A 12,314-nucleotide genomic window follows, 5' to 3' on the forward strand; every position below is an offset into this window, starting at 1 on the left:
AGCAGCTTTTAGCTTAGACAACAATCTGTAGCAGATAGCTCCTAGCCTGACTCACGGGGCCATGGGATAAATTGGATGGGACCGTGGGAAGCCTCCAGCCCAACCTTCTGCTCAATCAGCCTCAGCTCTGAGGTCAGACTAGGTTACTTCATGCTTTACACAGTTCAGTCCTGTAAATTTCCAAGAAAAAGAGTTGGCATGACCTCCCTAGGCCCCTGTCCCACCCCCTGACAATACAAAATGGTGGAAAATTGTTTATTTCCCTTTATGACCATCTGGATTAGGTGACCATGAAAGCAAGAATATAATGAACGTCTGTCTGTGCTCTGACTAGCCGAGATGGGTTAACCTGTGTACCAGAGGGCAGCAGAAAGTCTTAGCGCTAATGTTTATAGCATAATTCCTCCCAAATGGTTTATACAGCAATTATACCACAGAGCGTTGATTGGTTTGCTTGGTTCCTCACTCTTGGATAAAGCTTCCCTAAAATCAGGACTCAGATTATGGGCTGGAATGAAAGCACCCTTGAAAACCCCCAAACGTTATCTCAATCTTCAACCACCACGCAAAAAATGTGTAGGTCTATGGTAAAGCCAACAGAGCTCACAAAATCAGTATTAGTGACATTTAAACTTCAGAGTTAAAGTTTTCTTGAAATGATCAGAACCTCATGCCTCTCTGTGCTACTATTTCTCTTTTGCAGACTCAAGAAATAGCTAAAAAGTATAAGAACTTACTATGACACCAGGCACAAGCTTGCAAACAACTCCTGTCCTCTCCTCTCCTCCTGCAGACAGACTTGCGTGAACTTAACCTCACCTTCATTAGCTGCATCTCCTCCTACCCCTGACACTAGGCTGGAGGAAAAATAGCCTCCTCCCCCAGTCTCCTCCCTATCCATATATCTTTTGCTGCTTGGAAACTATTCTTGCCTCAGGCCATGCAAATCACAAGATTATCTGTAACTGCATTCCTCAGGTCTGTCCAGGAAGAGGTGGGGATAGCACAACCCCCAACCTGGAAAAGCGCCATAAACCCCAATCCCTCCCCCTGGTTTGGAAATCTATCCCAGCTTCTCCTATACTCCAAGCTCTGCCCACAGTACCATAGCACAAGAATGTCCCAGCTAATGTCGGTTGTTAGGTTTCAGAGTTAACGATCTAGAAAGATGAATGGAACAGTTTGCACTAGTCTAAGAAACACAGGTTTTGATAGTTTGCAGGCTCAGGAAGAGAAGAAACATTTGAGATCAGATTTAGAAGGTGTCCTTTACCACCCACAGGCCTGGAAACTTGGTTTTTATATTTAATTGAAAACTTAAGTGCTGCAAAAATTGATGGGACCACCATGAAAGGGCCGGTACTGTGTCCTACCGTGTACTTACTTTACCCTGACTGGTGCTACGAGGAGACAGTGGAAGAAAAAGAAGCATAGAACATTAACAAAAAAAAAGCCATTTTATTGAAAATGAAATTCAAACTTCAAATTAATATTACAATCATGAGAAAATGCCAAACAATTCAATTTACAGTTGCAACATACAATACAAATAGTCCCTTTGAAGTTGAAGTAAACTGATCCACAATCATCGTCTGTGGCATAAAGCAGAGTGTGTTTGTACAATATGTGCATGAAAAGCAAATCTTGGGTGACAGCATTTGAAAAAATAAAAAATTAAAGCTTGTATTTACACAAAATGCTACAAATATTTTGTTCCAGCAGAAATTCAAGACTGGTAAAGCATATTTAACAACAACAAAAACATTGGAATGTCACTCATATTACCTAAAAGTTACTGTAAAAGTATGGTTTTGGCTGATATATTTAAAAGTACTGCATTTAAAAAAAAAAAAAAAAGCAAAGAGTTATCTGTAAACATGGAAGTAAACAAACATCTAAAAAAGTTCTCAGAAAATGTTAAAATGAAATGCATTCTATTTAAAAACAACAAGAAATTCAGGGGTTCAGAGAATGGGGCTTCTTTGAGCTCATGGCTGATCCAGGTTTTAATTATTGCTTTTGCTCATGGCTTGTTGGCTGTGTGCAGCCCGGTGAGGGGCTGAGCTTTGCTTTGCTAAGTGTGAAAGTGCAAAATTTTCCCCACTTGAGATGGTACCTGTGGAAACCGGTAAATCTTTGCTCGGGGACTGCTGGCAGAAAAGTTCAATGCTAAGAAAAGACACAGCAGCTGGTCTTTTAAAAGAAACGATAAATGCCACACGAATGATGCTGTGGGTTAAATAATTTGTTTTACTCATCCATCCCAACCCACTGACCCTGATCTCGTTACCCTTAGGAGGAGGGAGAAGAGGATTTAATCCTCCATTCAGCAAAAGGGACATCGTGCCTGTTGTGCTGGAAGTAAATCTTTGGTAGGATAAGAGAGCTGAAAAGTAAAAAAAGGCCATTTTTAGTCTTTAAATCTATGACCGGTGCCAAAGATTGCCACTCACCGAAGGGAAGGGCTGTCGTACCTTTGAGAAAAACTCCTTTCTGTTGATGCTAAGCACCTCGCCAAATGTCAAATAATCTGATATGATTTACTACATAGCACTAGTTGGGTTTTTTTCAGTCTAAAATCCTGATTCAAGAGCATTTCCAAATGAACTCAAAAGCATTTTTTGAAAGCTTTGATGAGCATCTCTGCCTCAGCCTGTACAACTCCCTCCATGACCAGCCTGACATACCTGGAGAGATTTTCCAAAGCACCAGGAGGGTTCAGGAGCACGGGGGGTCTACTGAAAGTCAAGGGGATGGTGCTCCTCCATCCGCAGGTACTTAGAAAAGCCTTTCCTGCCTATCTTAAGCAGGCAGAGCAGGCAGAGCCAGACGCCTGCCCGCACAGCCAGGGAAGCCGAGGGCACAGATCGGGCACACGCGCCTCGACTGGGAGGAGAACATGTTTTCAACGTTTGTCCCTAATGGTCCAGTTGAAAAACCACGGGGACACAAACAGAGTCCTGTCGGTACTGAGCAAAACAAAAGTCTGGTCTGTGCTGGATTTATCCAGAAACAAAAACCAAGTGCTTGAATTTTACAACAAAGTCTTAAAAAAAAAAAAAAAAAAAAAAAATCTGGGTTGCTGCCTGCAGCCACTCTTAACAAAATTTCAACACAAAAGCACCCTAAAAATTACTTAATATGCATACAGTAAACCTTAAAAAGCCCTTCTCAGCAATAACAAATAATGTACAAATATAGTACCTTTTATTAAATAGGAAACAGCTTGCACTGGCAGTACATCTTTTTCTCTTGCTTACTAAACAAAAAACAAAACTGAAATGTGTAACCAGACACTGGCTTTTTAAGTGCTGCTGAGACTAACAAACGTATTTTACAGTTACAAATAAATGGACAGTGGTATGCTTCAAGCTACCACAAACCAACAATAAATAGAATCAATTACAGCTTCCATCTTTGAAGGAAAACTAAGTATTAGAAGAAAAAAAAAAGTGTCTTACTTATACTTTAAGCATACTTGGTATACAACCTTTAGAAGGCAAAGACTTTATTAATTAATTTTTTTTAAGAGCACATCATCACGCAAATCGGAGGGATGTACCTTGCTAATGTCAACTCGTTTAACAGCTTCGCTATTAACGAGTGGTGATGGTGTTGTCTGGCTCTGTATGGCTATGCCCACCATTGATTTATTGCAATACTTTGGAGGTAGCCAAAGTATGTGGTGGCTGACAGTCCCCAAGGAGGCTGCGGACGGTGATGACTAAGGCAGGGGAAAGAGGGACCGCCAGCAAACCCCATCAGCACATGCCAAACATTCCACTAAACCAGGCTTAACATCACCTGCCTGGGGACAGCGTCGGGAGGGCAGTTCAGCTCCCATCGCATCCAGCCAATGCCGTGTCACCTCCCTGTTTGCCGTGGTAGCCCTGGGCTGGGCAAAATTTGGACCTCTCCACTGGAGAGTTTGGTGGCAGACAGGTTGGTTAAGGGTTTTGGGTGCAATTTGCTCTCCCTGTATCATGCCTGGGAGCCCCAGGGTGGCTTTTAAGGTGACTTTTTATCTTCATGATTTGCAGAGGTGAGTATTGCTGCCCTTGGGCTTGTCTCTCTAATACAGCAACAGCCACATCGGCTTCAAAGTCAACCCAGCATCCTTATGGCTCTAGCATTTAATGCTAACGGGTGGTGATGCGCTACCAGGCAGTTTCTGTCTCAAGTTTTGAAACTTTTTATTCCATCGAGTGGGCTGAAATTGTAAGGGGAGGGGAAAAAGTTTCACCAATTCTCCCTTAATCCCATTTCTGAGATATTTAACAATTCATTATTTGTACAATACGGGCTTTGAAATGGTTTTGATTTTTCTTTGGGGAAAAAAACCACAAACCTGTCAGAATTCAAATCATGCTGTCAAAACAGAACATTTTAAATATGAATATTTTCAAATTTTGAAGTACTGAGAAAAATCCTGGGAGAAGAAGAAATTAGGGGAAAGGTGGAAAATATTTCATCCTTCCTACCATTTTTCCAGTGTCTCCACAACTACTGATTAAAAGGCAAGACTGTGTTGAAGGCAACCAGACAGCTAATAAAAATATTTTAAACACAATATTTCCTTCATAAGTTATATAAAAAGATCCTACATCCAAAATCATTTGATGTGGATGCATTTGGGTTGGGTTTGTCATTTTTAAGTCACATTGTAAACTGGTTCACACTGGAACTGCTTTTCAGAGTTGGGTAAAGGTTTGAGGTTTACACCATTGCAGAAATGTAATAAGTGAAAAAAAAAAAAAACACAACACTTTTAGAGACCGAAGTCAATATATCATTACATTAAGAAAAGTTTAAAGGGTCCAAATGTCATTAAATAATTATAAATATTCTTTTAAAGTTATATGATGATTCATGTTAGCAAACAACCTCAAATTTTACACACTTATAATTTAAAAAAAAAAAAAAAAGAACATAGCCAAACACAAATACTATGTATACCATTTTGGCTCTAGTAATATATATTGCCATTTTCATATTTTGCAAAAGTAATAACATTTTGGTTTTTGTTTTTAAAGGTTTTGGTTGTTATTTTTGGTTTTTGGCTAATCAAAGGCAAAATGAACGGATACAAAGCAAAAAGGAAACCCCAGGGGTGTCTAGCCTAACTTGAAGATTTGTTCTATTTAAGTACCCAAAAACAAACGAAAAAGCAATGAACACAGAGAAGTTCCAACCATTATCTGCAGCAAGGCTTGGACAGAGTTTTTTGGGTCAGCTGTTTTCATCTGAATGTATCATGGAAAAATGGAAGCAACTTGATCTTTGCTTTCCTTTTTATGTGCACCAATACAAGCCAGTTGAATTGCACTACGGGTATGAAGAGGGTCCCATACGTTGTATGATTGCAACTGTATTTGGAGTTCATGGTTAGGATTTTTTTTAATTAAAAAATAAAAGGGAATGCAGCCTTTGCCTTGCATCACCATGTTTCTCCTGAAAGCTGGGGAGTCCGTTCTCTCCTTATTGGCAAAAGAACTCACTAGTTATTACAACAATCTAGACAAAAAAAAAAAAAAAAAAAAGAAAAAAAAAGAGGGGGGTGATTTTTTTTGTGTGTGTGTAAAAAGTACATTTTAAATATAAAACAAGGTAAAATGGTTCCAAGAAAAAAAAAAAAAAAATATGTGCTTTGATCCACATAATCTGAAACATGGGTTGTGGTGTGTTGGTAACTCTTGTGTTATTTATGGCCATTATCATCCCATCTACACAGTTGCACATATCTGTAAAATCTTTTTTTTTTTTAAAAAAAAAAAGACCACAAAAAACAGGCACTTCGTAGTTAGTCGACCGTTTGTTTGGTTTGGGGTTTTTTTGGCTCGCGGAGGTCGGGCCGGCTACAGAAGAAATCTCAGTACGGCCTCCAAACGGACTCATCCATTCTGCCACTAGAATTCAAGACGGTTGGGGAGCTGCTGTGGCTGCCATCCGCCTCCACACCGTCACTCTGGTTGGGCAAGTTAGGGTTTAACAGCGTGCTGCCGTTGGACGTGGTGGTGCACGGTGGAAGCATCCTGGAGGGGGAGCGGTCCCCTCCCGGCACCATGGGGAACTGGTATGATCCTGACGAAGTGCCATAGTAGAGATATGGAGTGCTGCTGGTCTGGAAAGGTCCACTTTGGTTTTGGGAAGAGCCGGGGTAGGGTGGTGGTAGGTAGGTGTGGTAGTGAGTGGTTGCGGACATACCCAGTGACATGCCTGAGGTGACTGGCGGTGTATAGGTAAAGGTGGCTGGATAGTGCATTCGTGGGTTGGAGAAGCGGCTCTCAGTGAGGGATGAAATGCTTGTGAACTGCCTGGGATCTGAAAATGGGCCCAGCTCTGAAGCACCTAAAAAATTATAACAAAAGACGGGGGAAAACAATTCTGTAAATACCATTTTTTGTATCAAGTGATGATAGAATTTTATTTTTCTAAGAAAACCCATTTCTTTTGGCCCCCAAGAGAACAGCAGATCATATCAAATAATACATTGCAAGGAACAGAGTTATACACCTGTCTTCTAGAAGCACTGGGCCAAACTCATCCCTGGTCTAACTCCACTGATGCCAATGGAGGGAGCAGCATTGCCAACCTGAAGCGTTCATAGGTCACAAGTCAGGCCGGGAAAAAAAAAAGAACATCCAAGAGCTTGAAAAAGAGCCAAAAAGAGAAAGGTGGATTTGGAGTTGATTTGCCTTCTGGTTTCTGAGCTTTGAGGGTTATGTGTCTCTGGGTTTTTGCTATATAGCCTCTTGAGAAACTCAGGTCTGGTTGCACACGAAAGCTGAGATTCCCACCTCAGCACATGCCGTCGGGAGCTGGGGTTTCAAGAAAAGCAGAAATTACCGTGCAACTTGTAATAAAACTACAAGAGTTGGCAACACCGAGTTAGTTGCACCACTGACAGCAGGAGAGTTACACCGGGGGTGACTAAGCCCCACTTCTTGCCATAAATCAATTTATTTAGGTGAAGATCTGCTCAGCTACTTCCTATGGCTGAAAAATATTATTTGCTGCAGCCGAAGGATGGACAAAGCCACTGAGCCGATAGCAAAGATGCAAATTTTACTTTTCAGTGCAGTCAATGGAAAAGTACAAGCCCAACACTCTTTTTGTCGTTGAAAAAAGTTGTTTTCATATGTAGTCTGTGCAGTCTGGTTAAAAAAAAGACCACACAGTTTATGGCTACTGTGAACGTCTGGATGGTAACGCTGTGAATTGGAGTCTAACGCAAAACAGGGATGGGTAAACTCATTTTGCCTAATTTTTAATCCCACATCAAACACCCAAAGTTTTGGAGCAGAACTGGAAAGCAAACGTTAGTAGCTTGGTGATCTGCTTAGGAGACTGTGGGATGGACAGGAGCAGAAGAAAAAGATGGTGAAAGCTCACATTAAGAGCCAGAAAATTGGAAAATAAAAAGGGTGTGGGAAAGGGGACAGGGGGAAAGAGAAAAAGCCTGATGAAGAAGTACAGTGCAAGAGGGAGACAAATGCCTTGGACAGTATGCAGTAAATACATATGTACATTTTGAGAAAGAGAGAGATGGAAAGAGCAGTGTATAAATAAAGGGGAAAATCATGAAATCAAATGGGCTCCCTCTGTGCTTCCCAGCCAACACTTCTACAGCTTTACAGTCCTCTAGATTCAAGGGTTCATCCTCCTCTTTGCCAGTCTACCGAATCTGATTTACTTAAGAGGAAAATAATGCATCTTCTAGATGCCAAGCTGATGTGCTAAACACTGAAACACCCTGTGTATCCTCAGTGTAAGATGCAGTAACGCTTCTCCCTGTAGACAGGCTTTGGATCTGACCTGCCGACACTGCTGTGTAGAAGGAAGGTCCCTCTAGCCCTTCTGCCCTCAGACCCCTATAGAACCCACAATGATGGTTTCTGCCATAAACCACAGACTCAAACAGACCCTGCCACCTTGTGTGGCACATTTTGTGATTTAGATCGTTATTCTCTCCTGTTCTACCATCTTATTTAACCCACACCTTCAGTAATATCTAAAAACAGCAGGGGGGCGAAGCTCAGGCACAGCTTGGGTTCAGGCTGGAGGACCTGGGCCACAGCCAGCCAAGCATCCAAATCATGCAGCCTGAAACCTGGGGATTATAATCTGCTGTCTCAAAAGATATCGAGTACAGAACTTTAAATGGGCAGTAAAAGCCCAGTTTTAACTCTGATGACAATGTGATTACTATTATCTTTATCTGGAACTGAATCAGTGACCTACGGGTGAATGGGTCTGTCTCCATCATCAATCCCTACAACCACAGCCCCATGGAATGTAATATAACTTGTACCTTTACAGCAAACACTCTACTACTTGATGCAACTTCTTTCGTTCCCAACTGCAAACAATAGCCAGAGGCAATACCACCCAGATTCAAAGCTGTAATTTTGGAACACTATCCTTTATATTGTGAACAGGTCTGATACGTATCTGGAAATATAAGGTTAGAACATAATTTCCCCAGCTGCTCAAAATACTGAGTTTCAATCTGCTACTGCTTATACTCTTTTTTTTTTTTTTTTATTGTTATTGCAACTCTCCCAACATGAACAGAGTTGCTCTTAGTTTACCCTGACAGAAGCTAAAAAAGACTTTTATAATCACAGGTAGAATTGTTATGAGTGTAAGGGTGTAGAACATCGGCATTTTTGGTTTCTTTGCAGTCAATATTCTTTTTTTCTTAATAACAAGCTATCCACACAGTTTTACACATTAAAAGGCAATCTCCCTTTCAGGGATAGATCCAAATATTATCTGTATGGGTGCTGCCAAGAGATCATGTAAGTGTGGAATCACGGGGAATGTGCACACCACACGTAGGCATTTCTAATGTGGGGCTACAGACCTCCTTACATACCCTAGTAAATCCACACTTGTTTGTTTTTACTGTTGCTTGTAAAGCACAATTCTATTTACCCAAAGGCTAAATAACCATAACCCTTTCTTATCTCACTCATGGCTGTGTCTGCACGGCTCCTGCATACTCACTTCTCCGACTCCCCTTTTGCCCAAATGCCTTTTGCTCTCTCCTTAACTCCCTGCACTAGGCTGCGATTTGTTCCCGGCCTTCTGTATCTCCATTGTGTAAAGATATTTTTGGAGATCAGAAAAAGCTTTCTGTGATGCCTGTTCTAAAGTCTCCTTTTTAAGTGAGTCTAGAAACTTTTTTAAAAGTCACCTCTAAAACTCACCCTCACTGCTATGCAATCGCACTGATGCATTTTCACCCTCCTCTTCTTCCTCTCTCTGTCCTACCTCCTTGTGTTAAGGTTGATTTTGGTTCTAACTTGGAACCACCAGATGCATATTTATATATATTTAGCTCTTCGCTGGACTGGGAAGATAAACAGCTCTTCTGGGTATGGCACCCATCTTTGTATATCTAGCTGTGCACAAATAGTGATGTCAATCAGCAACATAGTAACATGACAATGCAAGTAAATAATTTATTTATTCCTCTCCCCAGCAGGATCAAAGATTTATGCTAATTTTTCCTCCATCAGACCAAGAAAACAATTTGCATCTGTGAATTCCCACTCTCGTGACAGCTTGTATTAAATGGGTGAAGCACAGATTCTCTGCCCTACATCGTGGCTGCAAGATTGCGAAACCACACTTCTGTGAAGAGAAAAGTCTTTATTTTGTGCCACCAGAAAGAGAAACGCAGCAAAAAGCACAGCAAGTGATCTTCTTTCCCTATACAGTCTGTTCAGCTCACCATGCTTGACAATACAAAAAAAAAAGTGTATTGAAAAAAAAAACCTTTACATCTGAAAGAGTCCAGATTAACTGTTTTTAAACCTTCCAAGCTGATTCCTCCTTAATGTAACCTGGCACTCAAGTTTTCTGAGAGCTATACGTTTAGAACAGAAAAGTGGTCATGTTAATATGCCAATATATATGCTAACATCCTAGATTCAAGAATACTGCTCCAGTGTGTTTCATATTTAGAATAAGAACAATTAAAATTCCATGTGGTTTCACTTATTTTGATGCAGAAGCCTCATTAAAAACCCTAGACTTGGGCATTCGCCAGCAGCCGACTAAAATGGTTTTGCATTCGTGCTTAAAAACCAATTTTACCTGTTGCAGCTTTGCAGCTCTACCATTTACAGCTGAATGCGTACCGTGGTCATTTCTCTTTTTCAGTTTACAGATGCCAGCTAATGCCAGTTAATGTTCATTTCTCAATTAATAAGCTGTGCTTGTGGTTTGCAGAAAATAAGGCAACAAATTTCTGCCAGGTTTACAGCACTTTGGCCAATCGCTTCCAATTATTAAAGATCATAATGTACCCTGGACAGATTAACTCCTTGTGGGTACAGCAAGCTGACATCTACTTTAGAGGGTTATAGGATAATTTTATAACTTACAAATATTGCAATTTGCTTTGTCATTTTATACTATAAGTTCACTATCAAAAAAAAAAAGGTCCCCTTGGCTTATTGCATATGTCTGATAGGGAAATTTCTAGCACATCAAGTCAATGCATAATCGCTGGATGCAAGAAAACAGAGTGGTGCTGTACTCGAAAATCACTGAATAGTCTGTCTCAAGGAAATTCAGCTACATATAGTTAAATGTATTTACCAGTAGCTAAATGATTCACTTGTGTTTTAGGGAACTTCAGTGTTAAGACATTTGCTGAAACAGATACTAGATTCTGTGGGTTTTTGTTCAATACTTCGATTCAGGCTGGGATGTAGCCCTAATTGATCTATTAAAATTGTTTTTTCCTTCCCTAACATCTACATCTATGAATTATATGTGCAGCTTGGATTACTTACAGCTGATAATATCGCCTCGTATGAAGTATGCCACACACTTCACATGATGAGACGATTTTCTGTCTCTTACAGCTTTGCCAAACTTTAAATGTTCTGGCTGAAACTGTCCATGCTGGGCGTCTGTCTCGGGCTAAATTGTGATTTATGCATTTATTTGTTTTTAAAATTTCAGCTGAAACTCTTCTGCTGGGAAAAATATATTGTTTTACTAATCTTAAACTCTGAGGAGCCTTCCTTTGAAAAGCTGTACCAGTTCCATGCTTTGAAGTAAGGACTTGAACTTTGGAATAGGAGTGGCTTTTTTGTGAGAGACATTGCCATGAAAATCCAGCTAAATACGAACAAACCATAAGCGTTCTGCCTAAAAATGGGCAGAAGAGTCTGTGCCCCTACAAAGACACTTGTCCAGAGACTGGAATGAAATCTAGGAGTCCCAAGTCCCAGCATTTTTTCTGTAAATATTGCTGAAACATAGGGTCATCCCCACCCATAGCAGCACCAGTCCTGATCTAGAATCGGTCCTTTAGTGGCTCCAGTGGTGGAAGCATGGTAAAAGGAGCTAAATGATGGTCAATGTGGATGTTTGTACGATATTGCAAAGAAAAATTTGGGAAGGCGGGGTTACTTGGGGTTTGCTTTTTTTAGAAATGTGAGAAACTATAAACACAACTAGAGACAAACAAAAGGATATTATTAAGGTATCATGTGAAGAGTCAGAAAGTTAGGAAATACCAGCATTCAAGTTACTTCTCCGTATGCACTACAATACAACATTTGATTACAGGAGAATATGCTATTCCTTTTACACGAACCCTCCTGCAGGCAGCACACAAGTTGACCTTCTCTGGAAGCGTACCAGGGTTGAGGGATAGAGAAGACTGTTTATATATCCCCCAAATCTACTGCTGCAAGAAATCAGAAGGGGTGAAGTGAACAAGGTGACAGAGACCCGATTATTTCCTGAGCAAACTGGATTTTATACATGTTTCTGCTATGTGACTCAGTTGAAATGTCTCGAAATCACGTTTTCACTTCTCTCATTTTCTGTGCCCAGCAAAGATGTTGCCTTCTGATTTGCACATGCACTAAATATTCACAGATGCAGCTGAAGCCAGTAGGATCAGAGGTCTGAACATAAGGCTAAAGACAGAAAAAAAGTCATGCTGTAGGAGATACAAAGAAGGTTCACTGAATTACACGAAACCTTAAGGTCAGTCTCAGTACTCTGTTTAAAGCATGTTCTTTCTTTCTTGGGAATATTGCACTGCAACTGTATACAAATGCTATGGCAGAAATATTAGAGCAAAGCCCATCAAGAAATTAAGAATTCCTTCTTCAGAGCTCTGCAATAAGCAAGGCCTGGGGAAATGCAAAGAACAAGAAGAAAACAAAATATTGAAGAGCTGCTCATTAAGTTAGCACTGTCCATCGTGTGCACTGAATGAGACAGGAATCCCGTGGGAAAAGTATCATGTGATCCTGTAATTAAAATCTGTAATATAATGC

General features: G+C 40.6%; 1 protein-coding gene across 11 annotated transcripts in view; it reads right to left on the reverse strand.

The window, feature by feature from the left end:
- Positions 1-5,869: 5,869 nt before the first annotated feature.
- RUNX2 (RUNX family transcription factor 2) overlaps positions 5,870-12,314 on the reverse strand; it is a 151,792-nt gene continuing 145,347 nt past the window's right edge. For all 11 annotated transcript variants that reach the window (XM_074820214.1, XM_074820215.1, XM_074820224.1 and 8 more), the window contains one exon: positions 5,870-6,348. In XM_074820214.1, coding sequence (XP_074676315.1) covers positions 5,870-6,348 — 479 coding nt within the window. The remainder of the gene's footprint in view (positions 6,349-12,314) is intronic.

The sequence above is a fragment of the Strix aluco genome, chromosome 3, assembly GCF_031877795.1.
Source record: "Strix aluco isolate bStrAlu1 chromosome 3, bStrAlu1.hap1, whole genome shotgun sequence".
In the NCBI taxonomy this organism is placed as follows: Eukaryota; Metazoa; Chordata; class Aves; order Strigiformes; family Strigidae; genus Strix; species Strix aluco.